General features: G+C 35.2%; 1 protein-coding gene across 2 annotated transcripts in view; it reads left to right on the forward strand.

Annotated features, from left to right (window-relative positions):
• The first annotated feature begins 2,810 nt into the window (after nt 1-2,810).
• LOC110458133 (solute carrier family 15 member 1-like) overlaps nt 2,811-12,887 on the forward strand; it is a 35,600-nt gene continuing 25,523 nt past the window's right edge. The window contains exons 1-2 of one of the 2 annotated variants that reach the window (XM_021509712.1): nt 3,066-3,154; nt 5,784-5,923. In XM_021509712.1, the coding sequence (XP_021365387.1) occupies nt 5,857-5,923 (67 nt within the window). In that variant the 5' untranslated portion in view covers nt 3,066-3,154; nt 5,784-5,856. Of the gene's footprint in view, nt 3,155-5,783; nt 5,924-12,887 lie in introns of both variants that reach the window. The other variant, XM_021509711.1, reaches the window with a different exon arrangement.

Genomic DNA, 12,887 nt, shown 5'->3' on the forward strand with positions numbered 1-12,887 from the left:
TCAATACTTTGTTTACAGTTATTGGCAGTGGTACAAGGATCCTTAAATTGTTCATTCCATATAATTTTGAATTGTTTGTACTAATCAGCATTCTTCGGCAATTACCTCTTTATTTATTGTCTTTGGTAATTTCTTAGTATCACCAAATCATTTCTGTCTGTCTTTAGTGGTTTCTACTTACAGTAAAACTTGTATTGTCTTTGACTTCGACTTATTATAACCAATCATTTCTGTCTGTCTTTAGTGGTTTCTACTTACAGTAAAACTTGTATTGTCTTTGACTTCGACTTATTATAACCAAACATTTTGGTTTGTCTTTAGTAATTTCTATACACAATAAAAAGTCGTATTGTCGTTGGTAACTTCTAAATACAATTAGATTATTAGATTTATTAATCAAATCACAAAACTGAAACCATCAAAAATAATATTAAATGCTAAATTTTACTGACTTGCAACAAGACTCAATTTCTCTAACTTTGATTCGAGACATTAACAATGTTATTTATATTAACTTTTATAGGTTGACTTGCTTTCTATATTTGATATACCCTATTTCTGTTTATGTTAAGATGTACAGTACATGAAGCTGCAATATTCTAAGGCATATGAGATTATCTATTTTTAGTTAATGTGATGATATATGTAAACGTAACATTGATTGTGTAATAAAGTGTACATATTAACTCTTTCACCCCTGAAATTTCATGGTGAACTATTTCAAATTGGAGTGTCCTCAGGGGTGAATGAACTAATATAAAATACAGATTTACATTTTTCGGTTCACATATATGAACTGAGGTTTACTCCTCCTGTCCTTTAGATTAATAATGTAACTAGCCAGTGGTGTGAAAAATCGTTGAAATAACTCGTCTTATGTTGTAGCAAATTAGCTTTAACTTTGGAGTAATATGCATTTTTGTGCAATATAGGATGTATATTATCTATAGAGAAAATTGAGGAGAATGCGCATAACAAGAGGTTATACAATACTTGTTTTAAATGTCACAAATTGTTGATAGTTTTACAAAAAAATGTTAGATTCCCGAAATGTTAAATTTGTTTACATGTAGTAGTGCCTTGGTGTGGTGGAATAAAGACAATATCAATTATTCTTTTGTTGATGTTGTTTGTAATACAGTGTAGAAGTAGAATGGAAAGGCATACCATGCGATAGCCTCTTTTTACATGTACCTGACATGTATATGCTCAAGTAGCTGAGGAATGGTTAATGTTTGTTTTTTTGTATTTTACGTCCTATTGAACAGCTATGATCGTTTAAGGAAGTACCAGGTTTTGTTGGAGGAAAGCCGAAGAACCTGAAAAAACCCACCGACCTGCAGCTGATACCTGTGGAATTGTGTCATTTTTTGTACATGATTGATAATATCAATTTGGCTCCATGAAAGAACAATAAATTGTTATATAAAAAAAGTCTTTAAGATGTGATATATATTACACATATTTATCTGAAAATAATCCCATGCCTGTTAATAAGCCCACCCATAGCTAGTGTAGTTCAGAAGAAAATGCCAACAAAGGGTTTATCATTGTCATGTAATAAACTCACCATTGTACTTTTAGCCAAATATAATATATTGTCAATCTTTCAGGATAATTAACATACCACAGAAATTACTGAAATCAGTTTTGTGATATCAAATGCAGCTTCTTTTTTTGTGTGTTACAAATATTTTATTCCCCCAGCCATTTTTTTCATAAATATGTATACATATACTGCTTCGAAGCAGATATATATATACATATATAAATATTTTGATAGGGGATGCCAGGGTTTGGGAGCCCTGGAGTCAGTACCAAAGCAGCTCCTTATATTTATTTAGTTATTTTATGACTTGACTGATTTATACTAAGGGTTTGTTAATATCTCCTGTATACCACAGGTATGTACATCCATGCTCTTTATGCCTTTTACTTCCATATTCTATAACCATTTATGTGCAAACTTAAAAAGAAACAAAATATTACCTATATCAACACACAAGGATAAAATAGAAATTTAAACTGAAATTTGATACCGAAAAAAGATATATTTATAGTGAAATAAAAGGAAAAACAGTATCTGCAAAAATACTGAAACCTTTTTTTCCAAGAGTGTTTCTTGTAAATTTCATGTAGTATCTGATATTGTCAATAGCTGCAGTTTGAACTAGATTGAACTTATACAATAAACAGTAATCAACACTATTTTTCTTCTTTTCAAAGCTTACACATTTTAAATTCATTCATTGGAGTAGCCCTTCAACATTTACAACGGTCATTATTTTGCACAATGACACACAGCTCTGGTAGTTAAACACAGTTGAATGTAGGAATTTAATAAGACTGCCATTAATTACTTTTTTTGTCAAAGAAATTTGAATAAGAAGTTTGTCAACATCCCCTTGTATAATTAGTCATAATGGTTCCCAAATATTTTCAATGTTTCAAGAAGTTGAAGAAACCAAGCAATGGCTGTGTGTTTTTGTAAAATGTTTTGTTCTGTATATTAAATATGTACACGGATAAATAAAACCATGTATAAGCTTACACCATGACAAAAACATGGTACAGCAATGCTGTGCAACAAAAAGAAATCATTTGTTTGTGCATATCCAGGGGAAAAGATTTACGTTGGGACTTTTTGTTATATATATATATTTTTTCCAGTATTGTAAGTTCAGATTCATATATATTGAAAACCTGATGTAAATTATACATGGTCATGGTTTTCTCAATCCTATCATTAGTATATCCCTATCCAATTTTAAACACCGAGTCGGATAAATGTTTGAAAGCTACGTGAAACTATTGGAGCGTGAAGTGAAAGTCAATTTGCCAACACTACAAGTTGCATACTAGCATACGGTCTATTAGAAGTTGACACAGGTAATGTAAATGTAACCTAGATACATACAACCGAGTCTTTGGAGTTGATAATGTCACAATGTGACAGCATTTATGGCGAGTGAAAGTTGCAGAGTAGCTTTCCAACTTTCCGATCAATCAGCTGTTACCCGTGGCAGACACTGACATTTGAGACTCGTCATCTGTAGGAAAATGGAACCTTCCTATGGATCTACTGATCCAGCTGATGTGAAAACACATATAAATGGAGAAGAGACTGACCAGCCTCCAAAGACGACGATAGCAGGTATATTGTGACTTCTACAGTAACAGTACATACTATGCAGCTGTGTAAATATAATGTTCACAACTTTCTATACTAACGGAGCGCAGAATATTACCAACTATACGTACAATATATACGTACTCAATATATACATCCAAACTATTGCAATATGCACATATATATTGATGCCGATAAAAATGACATATTTAATAAATATTTTACCAATGTTAAAACACATGTTCGGTAATAAGCCCACTGCCTTTTTTAACAGGTCTTGCGAGGGAAGGTAACATTTTGTAATATTCGGAAGACCCCAGTAACTTGTTAATCTACATTTAGATAACCATTTCTAGATTTCAATAATTCTTTGTAAGATAAGATTCTCTAGGGTTATTGCAGATAACATGATTTCTTTGCATGCAAGGTAACTTTGGCCAAGTATGACGCAACATGAAATCCAGTTTATTGTCCCGTATCATCGGCAATCAGTACCGGTCGACCTGTACCAAGATTCAGTACATCCATACCAAGGATTTAAGTTGTTCGGTACCTAGGTATTATTTTGGAAATTTAATTTTGATTAATCAATTAAGCGTTTTCAAGTGGGAAAGTCATTAGAACTCAGTTTGGATATTCGGCTCACTTGCAGTGACGTCAGTTTAAATAACTACCATATAAAATCACAATCAAAGCAGTACAGCTGGCTTGTTCATATACTCAATATATTTATGGGAAATAATTTGCATAATTTGGTGATTTGGGTAGGTATTTATATGTTTGGCACACATTTATGAGATATATTCACGGTATGAAACGAATGAAATCCTTGGTATGGATGAACCAAATCTTGGTACAGATTGCCAATGGTATGGAATAACTGGACTCGCCTGATATAGGAGTGCATGGGACCCAGGACTTTGATGTTTCTAGTAGAGTGCTTTACCTGTCAAAGTTACCATTAAAGTACTCCTGTCAGCACTAATATATGCCTAGATTTTGATAAAGTATTGCAGATTTAAGTGTTGACTTATTATTTCAATTAATCACATTTTGCTACATGATTTAAATTTAATAAAGACTAGACTACATTAATATAAGCTCTTATTTCTGTGATGGGTAGGAAAAAGAGGGGAAAAAGTTTGTTTTTGGCTGTCAGCAAATTCTGAGATATCTTAAATTGTAGAATTGAAAATACACTGTAGCAGGTGATTGATTCTTACCCCCCCCTCCTTTTTGGCTGGAGTAGGAGGGGGGGGGGGGGGGGGNATTCTAATGGGTAAAGGTTTTTGAATCTGATTTAATTTGTTGCATCCTTGGGAAAAGGGGACCCTACATTGTATAAACAAAGAGTGTGGCCCTGCTGGTGGCTGAGTGGCAGGGCTTAGAAGAAATATAGGTAAATCCTTTAAAATCCTACTCCTACAGTACAGGTTAAGCAATTAAACCTACCTGGTCTGGAGTATCCTTTAGCAGAGGGGACTCAACATTAGTTAAATGGAGGATGTGACTCCCTGAGAGTAATGGGTGGGACCTAATAGGGGGAAATTGGAAATGGATTAGATCACCATGATAATTTTTTATTAAAGCCTCAAATACGTTTTATCAGCATGAAGAAGCAAACATATACATGCTACCTGGATTGGCCCTGGGGTCTTGGACCATTGGTCTTATCTTGAAAAGAGTTGAGATCCACCATTCTAAAACCACACAATCATTTGCTAGGTTTGATGAAACAATTACATACATATTACTAGGAAAGGATCAAGGGTCCAGCTCTGCCCCTGAGGAACACACCCCTGGGTCATATCTGGGAAACGGTTGAGATCCCCACCCTAAAACTGCATGCTTGGCGTGGAGAGATGAATACATACATGCTACTTAGATTACTCCGATGTCTGTTCTCATCCCTGGGGACTTGGTCCTTGGGTCATAACATTGAAACAGTTGAGAGCCCCACCCCATAACCATGTGTATAGTTGCTGAGCATGAAGAAACCAACACAGTCGTGCTTTCAGGAATTTGACAATCAACCAATGGCCTGGCACGTGCACTGCACCTGGAGACTTATTTGCAATATTGCTCTAAGTGAGAATATCTTGTCATAATGATAGTGATACAGGCCCTCTGGAACTCTTGTTTCTGAAGGGAGTCAAAGATTGCCAATTTAAAACCACCACATCCCACAATTCAGGATTTTATCTCTATATATATATCCATAGAGACCAGAATGGCTTTAATGCAGAGGGCTTTTGACAAATCAAAGTGAGAGAAAATATTCATAACTCATTTAAAAAAAACCAGTAAATGAACGCTTTAGTACAGTTTACTAGGGTATACCACCTCCATTAAATGGATGGTCTAGGAGTTGTAGAAATATTTGTATTGGTAAATGCACGGCTATACAAATGTTGTGTAAGACGTATATTACTGAATAACGTTATAATGATACAGAATATATTTTGATAGATTGAAATGGGGAAAAAAAGTAACAAAATCTATACATGTACCAACAGCGGTGTAACTTTTTAAAATAAAAATTTGTAAAATATTTAAAACAGATGGTGAGTTGTTAGTTACTAAAAACAGCAGTGTAGAAGTGTGAAAATTCAATATAGCTTATATCTGCCACCACTTTCCATTTCTTCTATAGGACAGATCACCCTGGGTTTATCCAGGTCCCTGAGGCTTTAGAAGTAGATTAACAACTAGAATTTACCTACAGTATGAGTTGGAGGCTCAGACCAGAGTCTGAGTCTGAGGATGAGCTGTATACTCAGCTCTCTGGGGAAGGTAAGGCTCTATAGTACTCACCTCAATGTTTTCTCCTATAATGCTTGACTGCTGCTGTGTAGTATTGTGAGTAGATTAGATTTCAACCATTGTATAAATACTGTTCACTGTTGAGTTTGCCACTTCATGATATGTTGACAGTTGAATTCAGTCATGATATTTTTTTTCAATTGAGTTTGGTGATTGTATACTGTTTGAGTTTGAGATCTGTTTAATGTTTACAGTTGTATTTTACCTCTGTATAACTTGGACTTAACTTCTTATTGAAAGCTAAATTTGACTTCTGTATTATGTAATATCAGTTGATTTTACCCTCTTTGTTATGTTGATAGTTGAGTTTGTCAGATGTTGACAGTTAAGTTTGACCTTCGTATAATGTTGACAGTTGCATTTGACCTCCGTATAATGTTGACAGTTGCGGTTGACCTCTGTAATGTTTACAGTTGCATTTGATCTCTGTAATGTTGACAGTTGAGTTTTACCTCAGTGTAATGTTGACAGTTGAGTTTGACCTCACTGTAATGTTGACAGTTGAGTTTGACCTCACTGTAATGTTGACAGTTGAGTTTGACCTCACTGTAATGTTGACAGTTGAGTTTGACCTCACTGTAATGTTGACAGTTGAGTTTGACCTCACTGTAATGTTGACAGTTGAGTTTGACCTCACTGTAATGTTGACAGTTGAGTTTGACCTCACTGTAATGTTGACAGTTGAGTTTGACCTCAGTGTAATGTTGACAGTTGAGTTTGACCTCAGTGTGATGTTGACAGTTCAGTTTGACCTCAGTGTAATGTTGACAGTTCAGTTTGACGTTTATGTGATGTACTTCCTGTTAAGGTTGACCTCTGTGTAAATTTAAAGTTGACAAATTAGTTTGATCTTTGTCATGTTGCCAATTGAGTTTGACCTCTGTATAATTTTGACAACTGCATTTGACCTAGAGCTGTCATGTAATGGCAATTGAATTGGACCTTTGTAATTTTGACAGTTGGATTTTACTGTTAGTACATTTTTGAATGTTGAGTGTGTAGTTTTAAAGTACATTAATTCGCTAGTGAATGATCTGAGTGTAAGACATGACAGTGTTTTCATTGGAGTTTATGAAATTAGCTTCACTATAGCTTCACTATAGGTATATGGCTATGTTCTACGTATACTACAGATTAAGGTTTGAATAGCTGCTTGTCCCTTTTTTCAGTGTGATGATTCTATGTGATTTTTGTAGTTATTTAGTAGAGTACATGGGTAAAACTTTTGCTGTGAAGTAAAAAAAAATATTTTTTTTTTAGTATTATATGGTTCTATATTTTTAATCATATGCATATTGTGCTCACTTCTCCTGTCTTTTCCTTCCCCAACACTGACTTTCTCACCCAAATTAATATTTCAGCTTTAGCATCCATTTACAACCAATTATAATTACACAGTGTTTTTTCTGGCGATCTGGGAAATGCCACCACTGGCTGAAATAAGTTTTTTTTCTGTGGTGCAAGTGGCAAATTTGGAGAGTCTAGATCTGGTTAAATGTACATTATACAAAAAATCAAAAAATCGTTTCCAGATAATTTTTGATCTCTAGTAAAAAAAACACCCAACAAAGTGGGAATTTTTCAGACTTTATTTGGAAAAATACACAGCATGCATTGGCCCCAAATATATAGGCAGGAAAAACACTGATGTCAGCTTTAGCACCCGTTAACACCTGATTGTATTAATGTGGCTTTAAATCTTAATTGTATCTAAATTCTGGTTTAACAACCAATTATATTTAATTTAGTTTAACTCTCATTTACATCCAAGTATATATGATTTAGTTTAAAATCTCAGTTATATTTAAGTTCAGCTTTAACTTCCTATTTTCTTTAACATATATAGCTTAACTCCGACATTAACACTCAATTGTAAGGTCAGCTTTAACCAGAATCAATCATATTTATTTACCTAGTAGCTTTAACTTTTGCCTTGGTTTTTTCTTTAATGTTTTTTTTAGCTGTGCTACTTTCAAGGTGGACATGCAAGGGTCAGAAATTTGATACTTAATCAGTACTCACTCACTGGTAGGAACAGGAAGATTTAACAATCACTAGGAGCTCATGTGTCGTTACTTTCCGTAAACAAGAAAATACTTGTTTACGTAAAATGCTGAGTTTCTGATTTGATAAATGTAACAAACTCAGACATGTACTTGTTCGCAGACGATACTAAGATATTTAAAATAATAACAAAGAAAGAGGACGAATACACACTTCAGAAGGACTTGGACACCATGGGGACCTGGAGCAACACTTGGCTACTTAAGGATGCACCTGGAAAAATGCAAACATATGCACGTCGGCCGATCTACAAAAACCATAGAAGGAACAACGGGATCGTATCAATTACTTGGGAACAATCTACAAAAAACAGACAAGGAAAAAGATATTGGCGTTACTGTAGACTCGGCATTGAGTTTTGAAAACCATATCAGCGAAAAAGTAAAAAAGGCAAACCAAATTTTCGGACTGTTAAGAAGAACTTTTAATTTTATGAATTATACCACCTTTCTCCCGTTATACAAATGTTTAGTAAAATCACAACTTGACTATGCTAGTTCTGTTTGGGCACCGTATAAAGCAAAAGATATTGATAGAGTGGAAGCCGTGCAGCGCAGAGCAACTAGGAGTTTACCGGGGATGAAAAACTTAACATACCAAGAAAGACTACAAAAGCTGGAACTCCCAACACTATCATACAGAAGGGCTAGAGGGGATATGATTGAACTATATAAGATAATAAGCGGAATATACGACAGGGAATCCTGTAATTTTATTAAACTTTGGAAGGATGTAACAACGCGTCACAGCAGTAGGAGGAATTCAAAAATGATCTTCCCGCAACAATTCAAAACTACACTAAGGAAAAACAGCTTTGGTATTAGAACTGTAAAAATGTGGAACGGTCTTCCCGAGGACGTTGTATCGGCACCTAATATAAACACTTTCAAGAAGGACAAAATATGGAAATACTTTATAATTATAAGGCAACCATAGATGGAAGTGAACTCTAATATTTAAACATGAGAACATATTACATGTATAATAGAGTCCGGTGTAGAGGAACATATTGTTCCTGTACTGGAAAATAACTATAACTATAACTATAATGAAATAGGAGGATTCTCAATGCTTCATCCAGATTTTTGTAAACTTATTTATTTTTAGTGCTTTAGTGTTTTGGCTTTATCAGCCTTTCACCACTGTTGACTATAATGGACTCATCCAGATCAATGCATGATAGGGTATAGTAAAGTTACATAGGGTTTAACGGGTTAAACCATCATCATCAGGTTAGCAATACACAATGCCAGGTACAGTATCTTTTGAAAAGAAATTTCTAAATTTACTTTCAGTTACAGTATAACCCCGATATACCGCCACCTACCGTTCAAAGACATTTTGGCGGTACAACGAGTTTGGCAGTACAATGAGTTGTCCCTGTTAAATGGCAGGTGGATGAACGCTTGTTTGTTTTGGGGCACAATTCCAACACTTACCAATGAAAACTAAAATATACATGTATACATTTGTATATGCAATTTTTAATATACACACCGTTTTTGAAAGAATAATTAGTTCAGAAATATTGATTTAGATCTGGTATTACGATCAGTGTGTCGCATGCAAGATATACACTTTACGAGTACTGCGGTGCGCGTGCGAGAGTGTCAGTTTTACGTGCCTGTATTTACAGATTTACTTACAATCGTCAAGTAATGTCTGCATAGCAGTGTCAATATTCACATTTCTCTACTGCAGATGCCATCATTTCTGTATGTCAGACTCTGTTTTTTTGAGAAGCCATGTGAAAAGCCATATGATGTGAATGAATGAATAAATAACTGACAGAGGTAATATTGGTAAATTGTATTCAGATGTAAATTAATAAATTGATAAGACACACAGAGTCACTGTGAAATCAACGATATAGGTAAATTTCTTTGATGGAGCCTGGTGGTGTTGTCGGGGGCCAACAAAGGGGTTATTGAATGACTGTTCTCAAAACATTTTGGCATATGGTGGTACCCGAGTTTCGCTGTACAACGGGTGCATTTAAGTGTGAGGAAATCGGATCTGACAAAATTGATGGCGGTATGCGAGTTTGGCGGTACAACGGGTGGCGATACATTGAGGTTTTACTGTATTATGTACACCCTGTGTGTTAGCCTTGAAATAGCAAAATTATCATTCTCATCACAAGGTTAATAACAGAAGTAATGTTGAAAAGGTTTTAATGTCGAGTCAAGTTTAATCCTTAGCTACACATACTACATATATTAAAAAATTACTGGCTTTGAAACGAGTCTTCCTAAATTCATTCTCATTATAAATCATTTCCTTCAGAATAAAATATGTATCAATGCTTCACATAAATGTTGAGAAACGTCCTTGAGCAATCGTTGTCAATAGCGTATATTTCAGTACCAGCTGGTAATTGCTTTTCCAGCTAAAAGCTTTTAAAGTCGATCTGGTCGTGGTCTGTTGGTTTTAGTATACAGAGTGCGGGTATAAAAATAGAATGTCAGTACAGATATGATATCACATTTGAGTATATGATGTACATTTACATATTTGGAAACATTGAGACTGAAAACAAGGCTATATATAATACTCTAACACATGTAGTTAATATACAACGCTGAAGTCCTTTATATTATAGCCAATGTATAGTTAAAAGTGGCAAACATTTTATAACCAGTCATTTTACTATGATGCTGATATTATTTATTTTGATTTTAGACTGGTTTATATTAATTGAACTGTTATAACTACCTACATATGAGTTGTATGTTTCCCAAGCTGAAGTTTTCAATGGAAAATAGAAATCTCTGACACATATACATGTAACTCCCCAACTCTCCCTATTTTGGAGGGAGACTCCCAATTTAGGACCCTAAAATTGAGCATTTTCAACTAGTGAATTTGCGAAAGTATTCTTATTTTTTAAGATCTGAAGATTTCATCTGAAAGAACAGCTCAAAAGATGCCATTTAAAAGTTTCATTTTTTCCCCTGGGGTGTACATACACACATCTTAATTATGCTTTTATTTCTGAGAACATGACAAATCTCCCCATCGAAACTTTAAAAAGTTGGCTAGTTTGTACTAGACAGGTTATATTAGACTATTTTACCAGTCTAAAATATAGATTACAAATAAGTTGTCACACTGTAGTTATTCTTATTGAGGATGAGAAATGTCACGATTGCAAGAAAATTATGCTCAAACATAAAATACAGGAAGATATCAAATTGTAAATAATGTAAAATTAATAAAAAAAAGATTAACGTTTAAGAATAGTAAATTAATATTTATTGTGTTACCACATTTTCAAGAATTTTAACAAGAAATTTGTTGCTGTAAATTTAACGTTTGCATTTCTCTGCCCTCTGTTATAAGGGTAAATTTATCATTACGGCAGACATTAGTTAACTTCATTACATACCCCTGGTAGTAGTCAAATGTAGGGGTGGGGGGTTACTAGCCTAAGTTTCCTCTGGCCCTAACACCAGACTTAGACATTTTGACATATATATGTCTGGTGTGGGGCCAGAGCGCACTGCTATATGAAAACGTGGAATTCTCCGACACCGTTTAGTATCGGGGAGTGACTTTTCAACAAAAAGATGCAATACCAAACGGTGTCGGAGAATTCCATGTTTTCATATAGCAGTGCACTAAGACTGGCCCCACACCTGACATCTATATGTCATAATGTCTAAGTCTGGTGTCAGGGCCAGAGGAAACTCGGGCTAGGGGGTAACACGTTTAATTGGATGGGTTCATATTTCAGGGTCTCAAAGTCAATGCAATCTTAACTATTACTATTTATTTGTCAACCACAGGGTCAACATGGGGCTTTCATGTCTTACACAATTTCCATCAGGAATCGTTGCTCTGATTTATTTCTGCATTTCTAGTTAGTGGTAATCATGGCCAAGTCCAACATAAGATAGAAGGTAAAGGTCACTATACTCATGAGTCAAGCATATAGGGTCCAGGTCATTATGAGTCGAACCTGTGGAGGATGTGGGTCATAAACTCATGAGTCAAGCCTATAGGGTCCAGGTCGTCATGAGTCAAACCAGTAGAGGATGTGGGTCATATACACATGAGTCAAGCCTGTAGGGTCCAGGTCGTCATGAGTCAAACCTGGGGATGCTGGTCCTATACTCATGAGTCAAGTCTATAAGGTCCAGGTTATTATGAGTCAAACCTGTGGAGGATATGGATCATATACTCATGAGTCAAGTCTATAGGATCAGGTAATCATGAGTCAAACCAAGAAGATGCTGGTCATATACTCATGAGTCAAGACTAGTGTACTATAGGGTCCAGGTTATTATGAGTCAAACCAAGAAGATGCTAGTCATATACTCATGAGTCAAGCCTATAGGATCAGGTAATCATGAGTCAAACCAAGAAGATGCTGGTCATATACTCATGAGTCAAGTCTATAGGGTCCAGGTTATTATGAGTCAAACCTGTAGAGGATGTGGGTCATATACTCATGAGTCAAGTCTATAGGGTCCAGGTTATTATGAGTCAAACCTGTGGAGGATATGGATCATATACTCATGAGTCAAGTCTATAGGATCAGGTAATCATGAGTCAAACCAAGAAGATGCTGGTCATATACTCATGAGTCAAGACTATAGGGTCCAGGTTATTATGAGTCAAACCAAGAAGATGCTGGTCATATACTCATGAGTCAAGCCTATAGGATCAGGTAATCATGAGTCAAACCAAGAAGATGCTGGTCATATACTCATGAGTCAAGTCTATAGGGTCCAGGTCCATCCTTTGAGCTGTCATGAGGTATTCAACCTGCAAAATATGTGTAAATCTTATGTTGCTGCCTTTGACCTTTTGTTGACCTTGAATGTTTGGATTTCCAGTGGCATAACTATAGAACCAAAACACCCTT

The sequence above is a fragment of the Mizuhopecten yessoensis genome, unplaced genomic scaffold, assembly GCF_002113885.1.
Source record: "Mizuhopecten yessoensis strain PY_sf001 unplaced genomic scaffold, ASM211388v2 scaffold9433, whole genome shotgun sequence".
Lineage (NCBI taxonomy): Eukaryota > Metazoa > Mollusca > Bivalvia > Pectinida > Pectinidae > Mizuhopecten > Mizuhopecten yessoensis.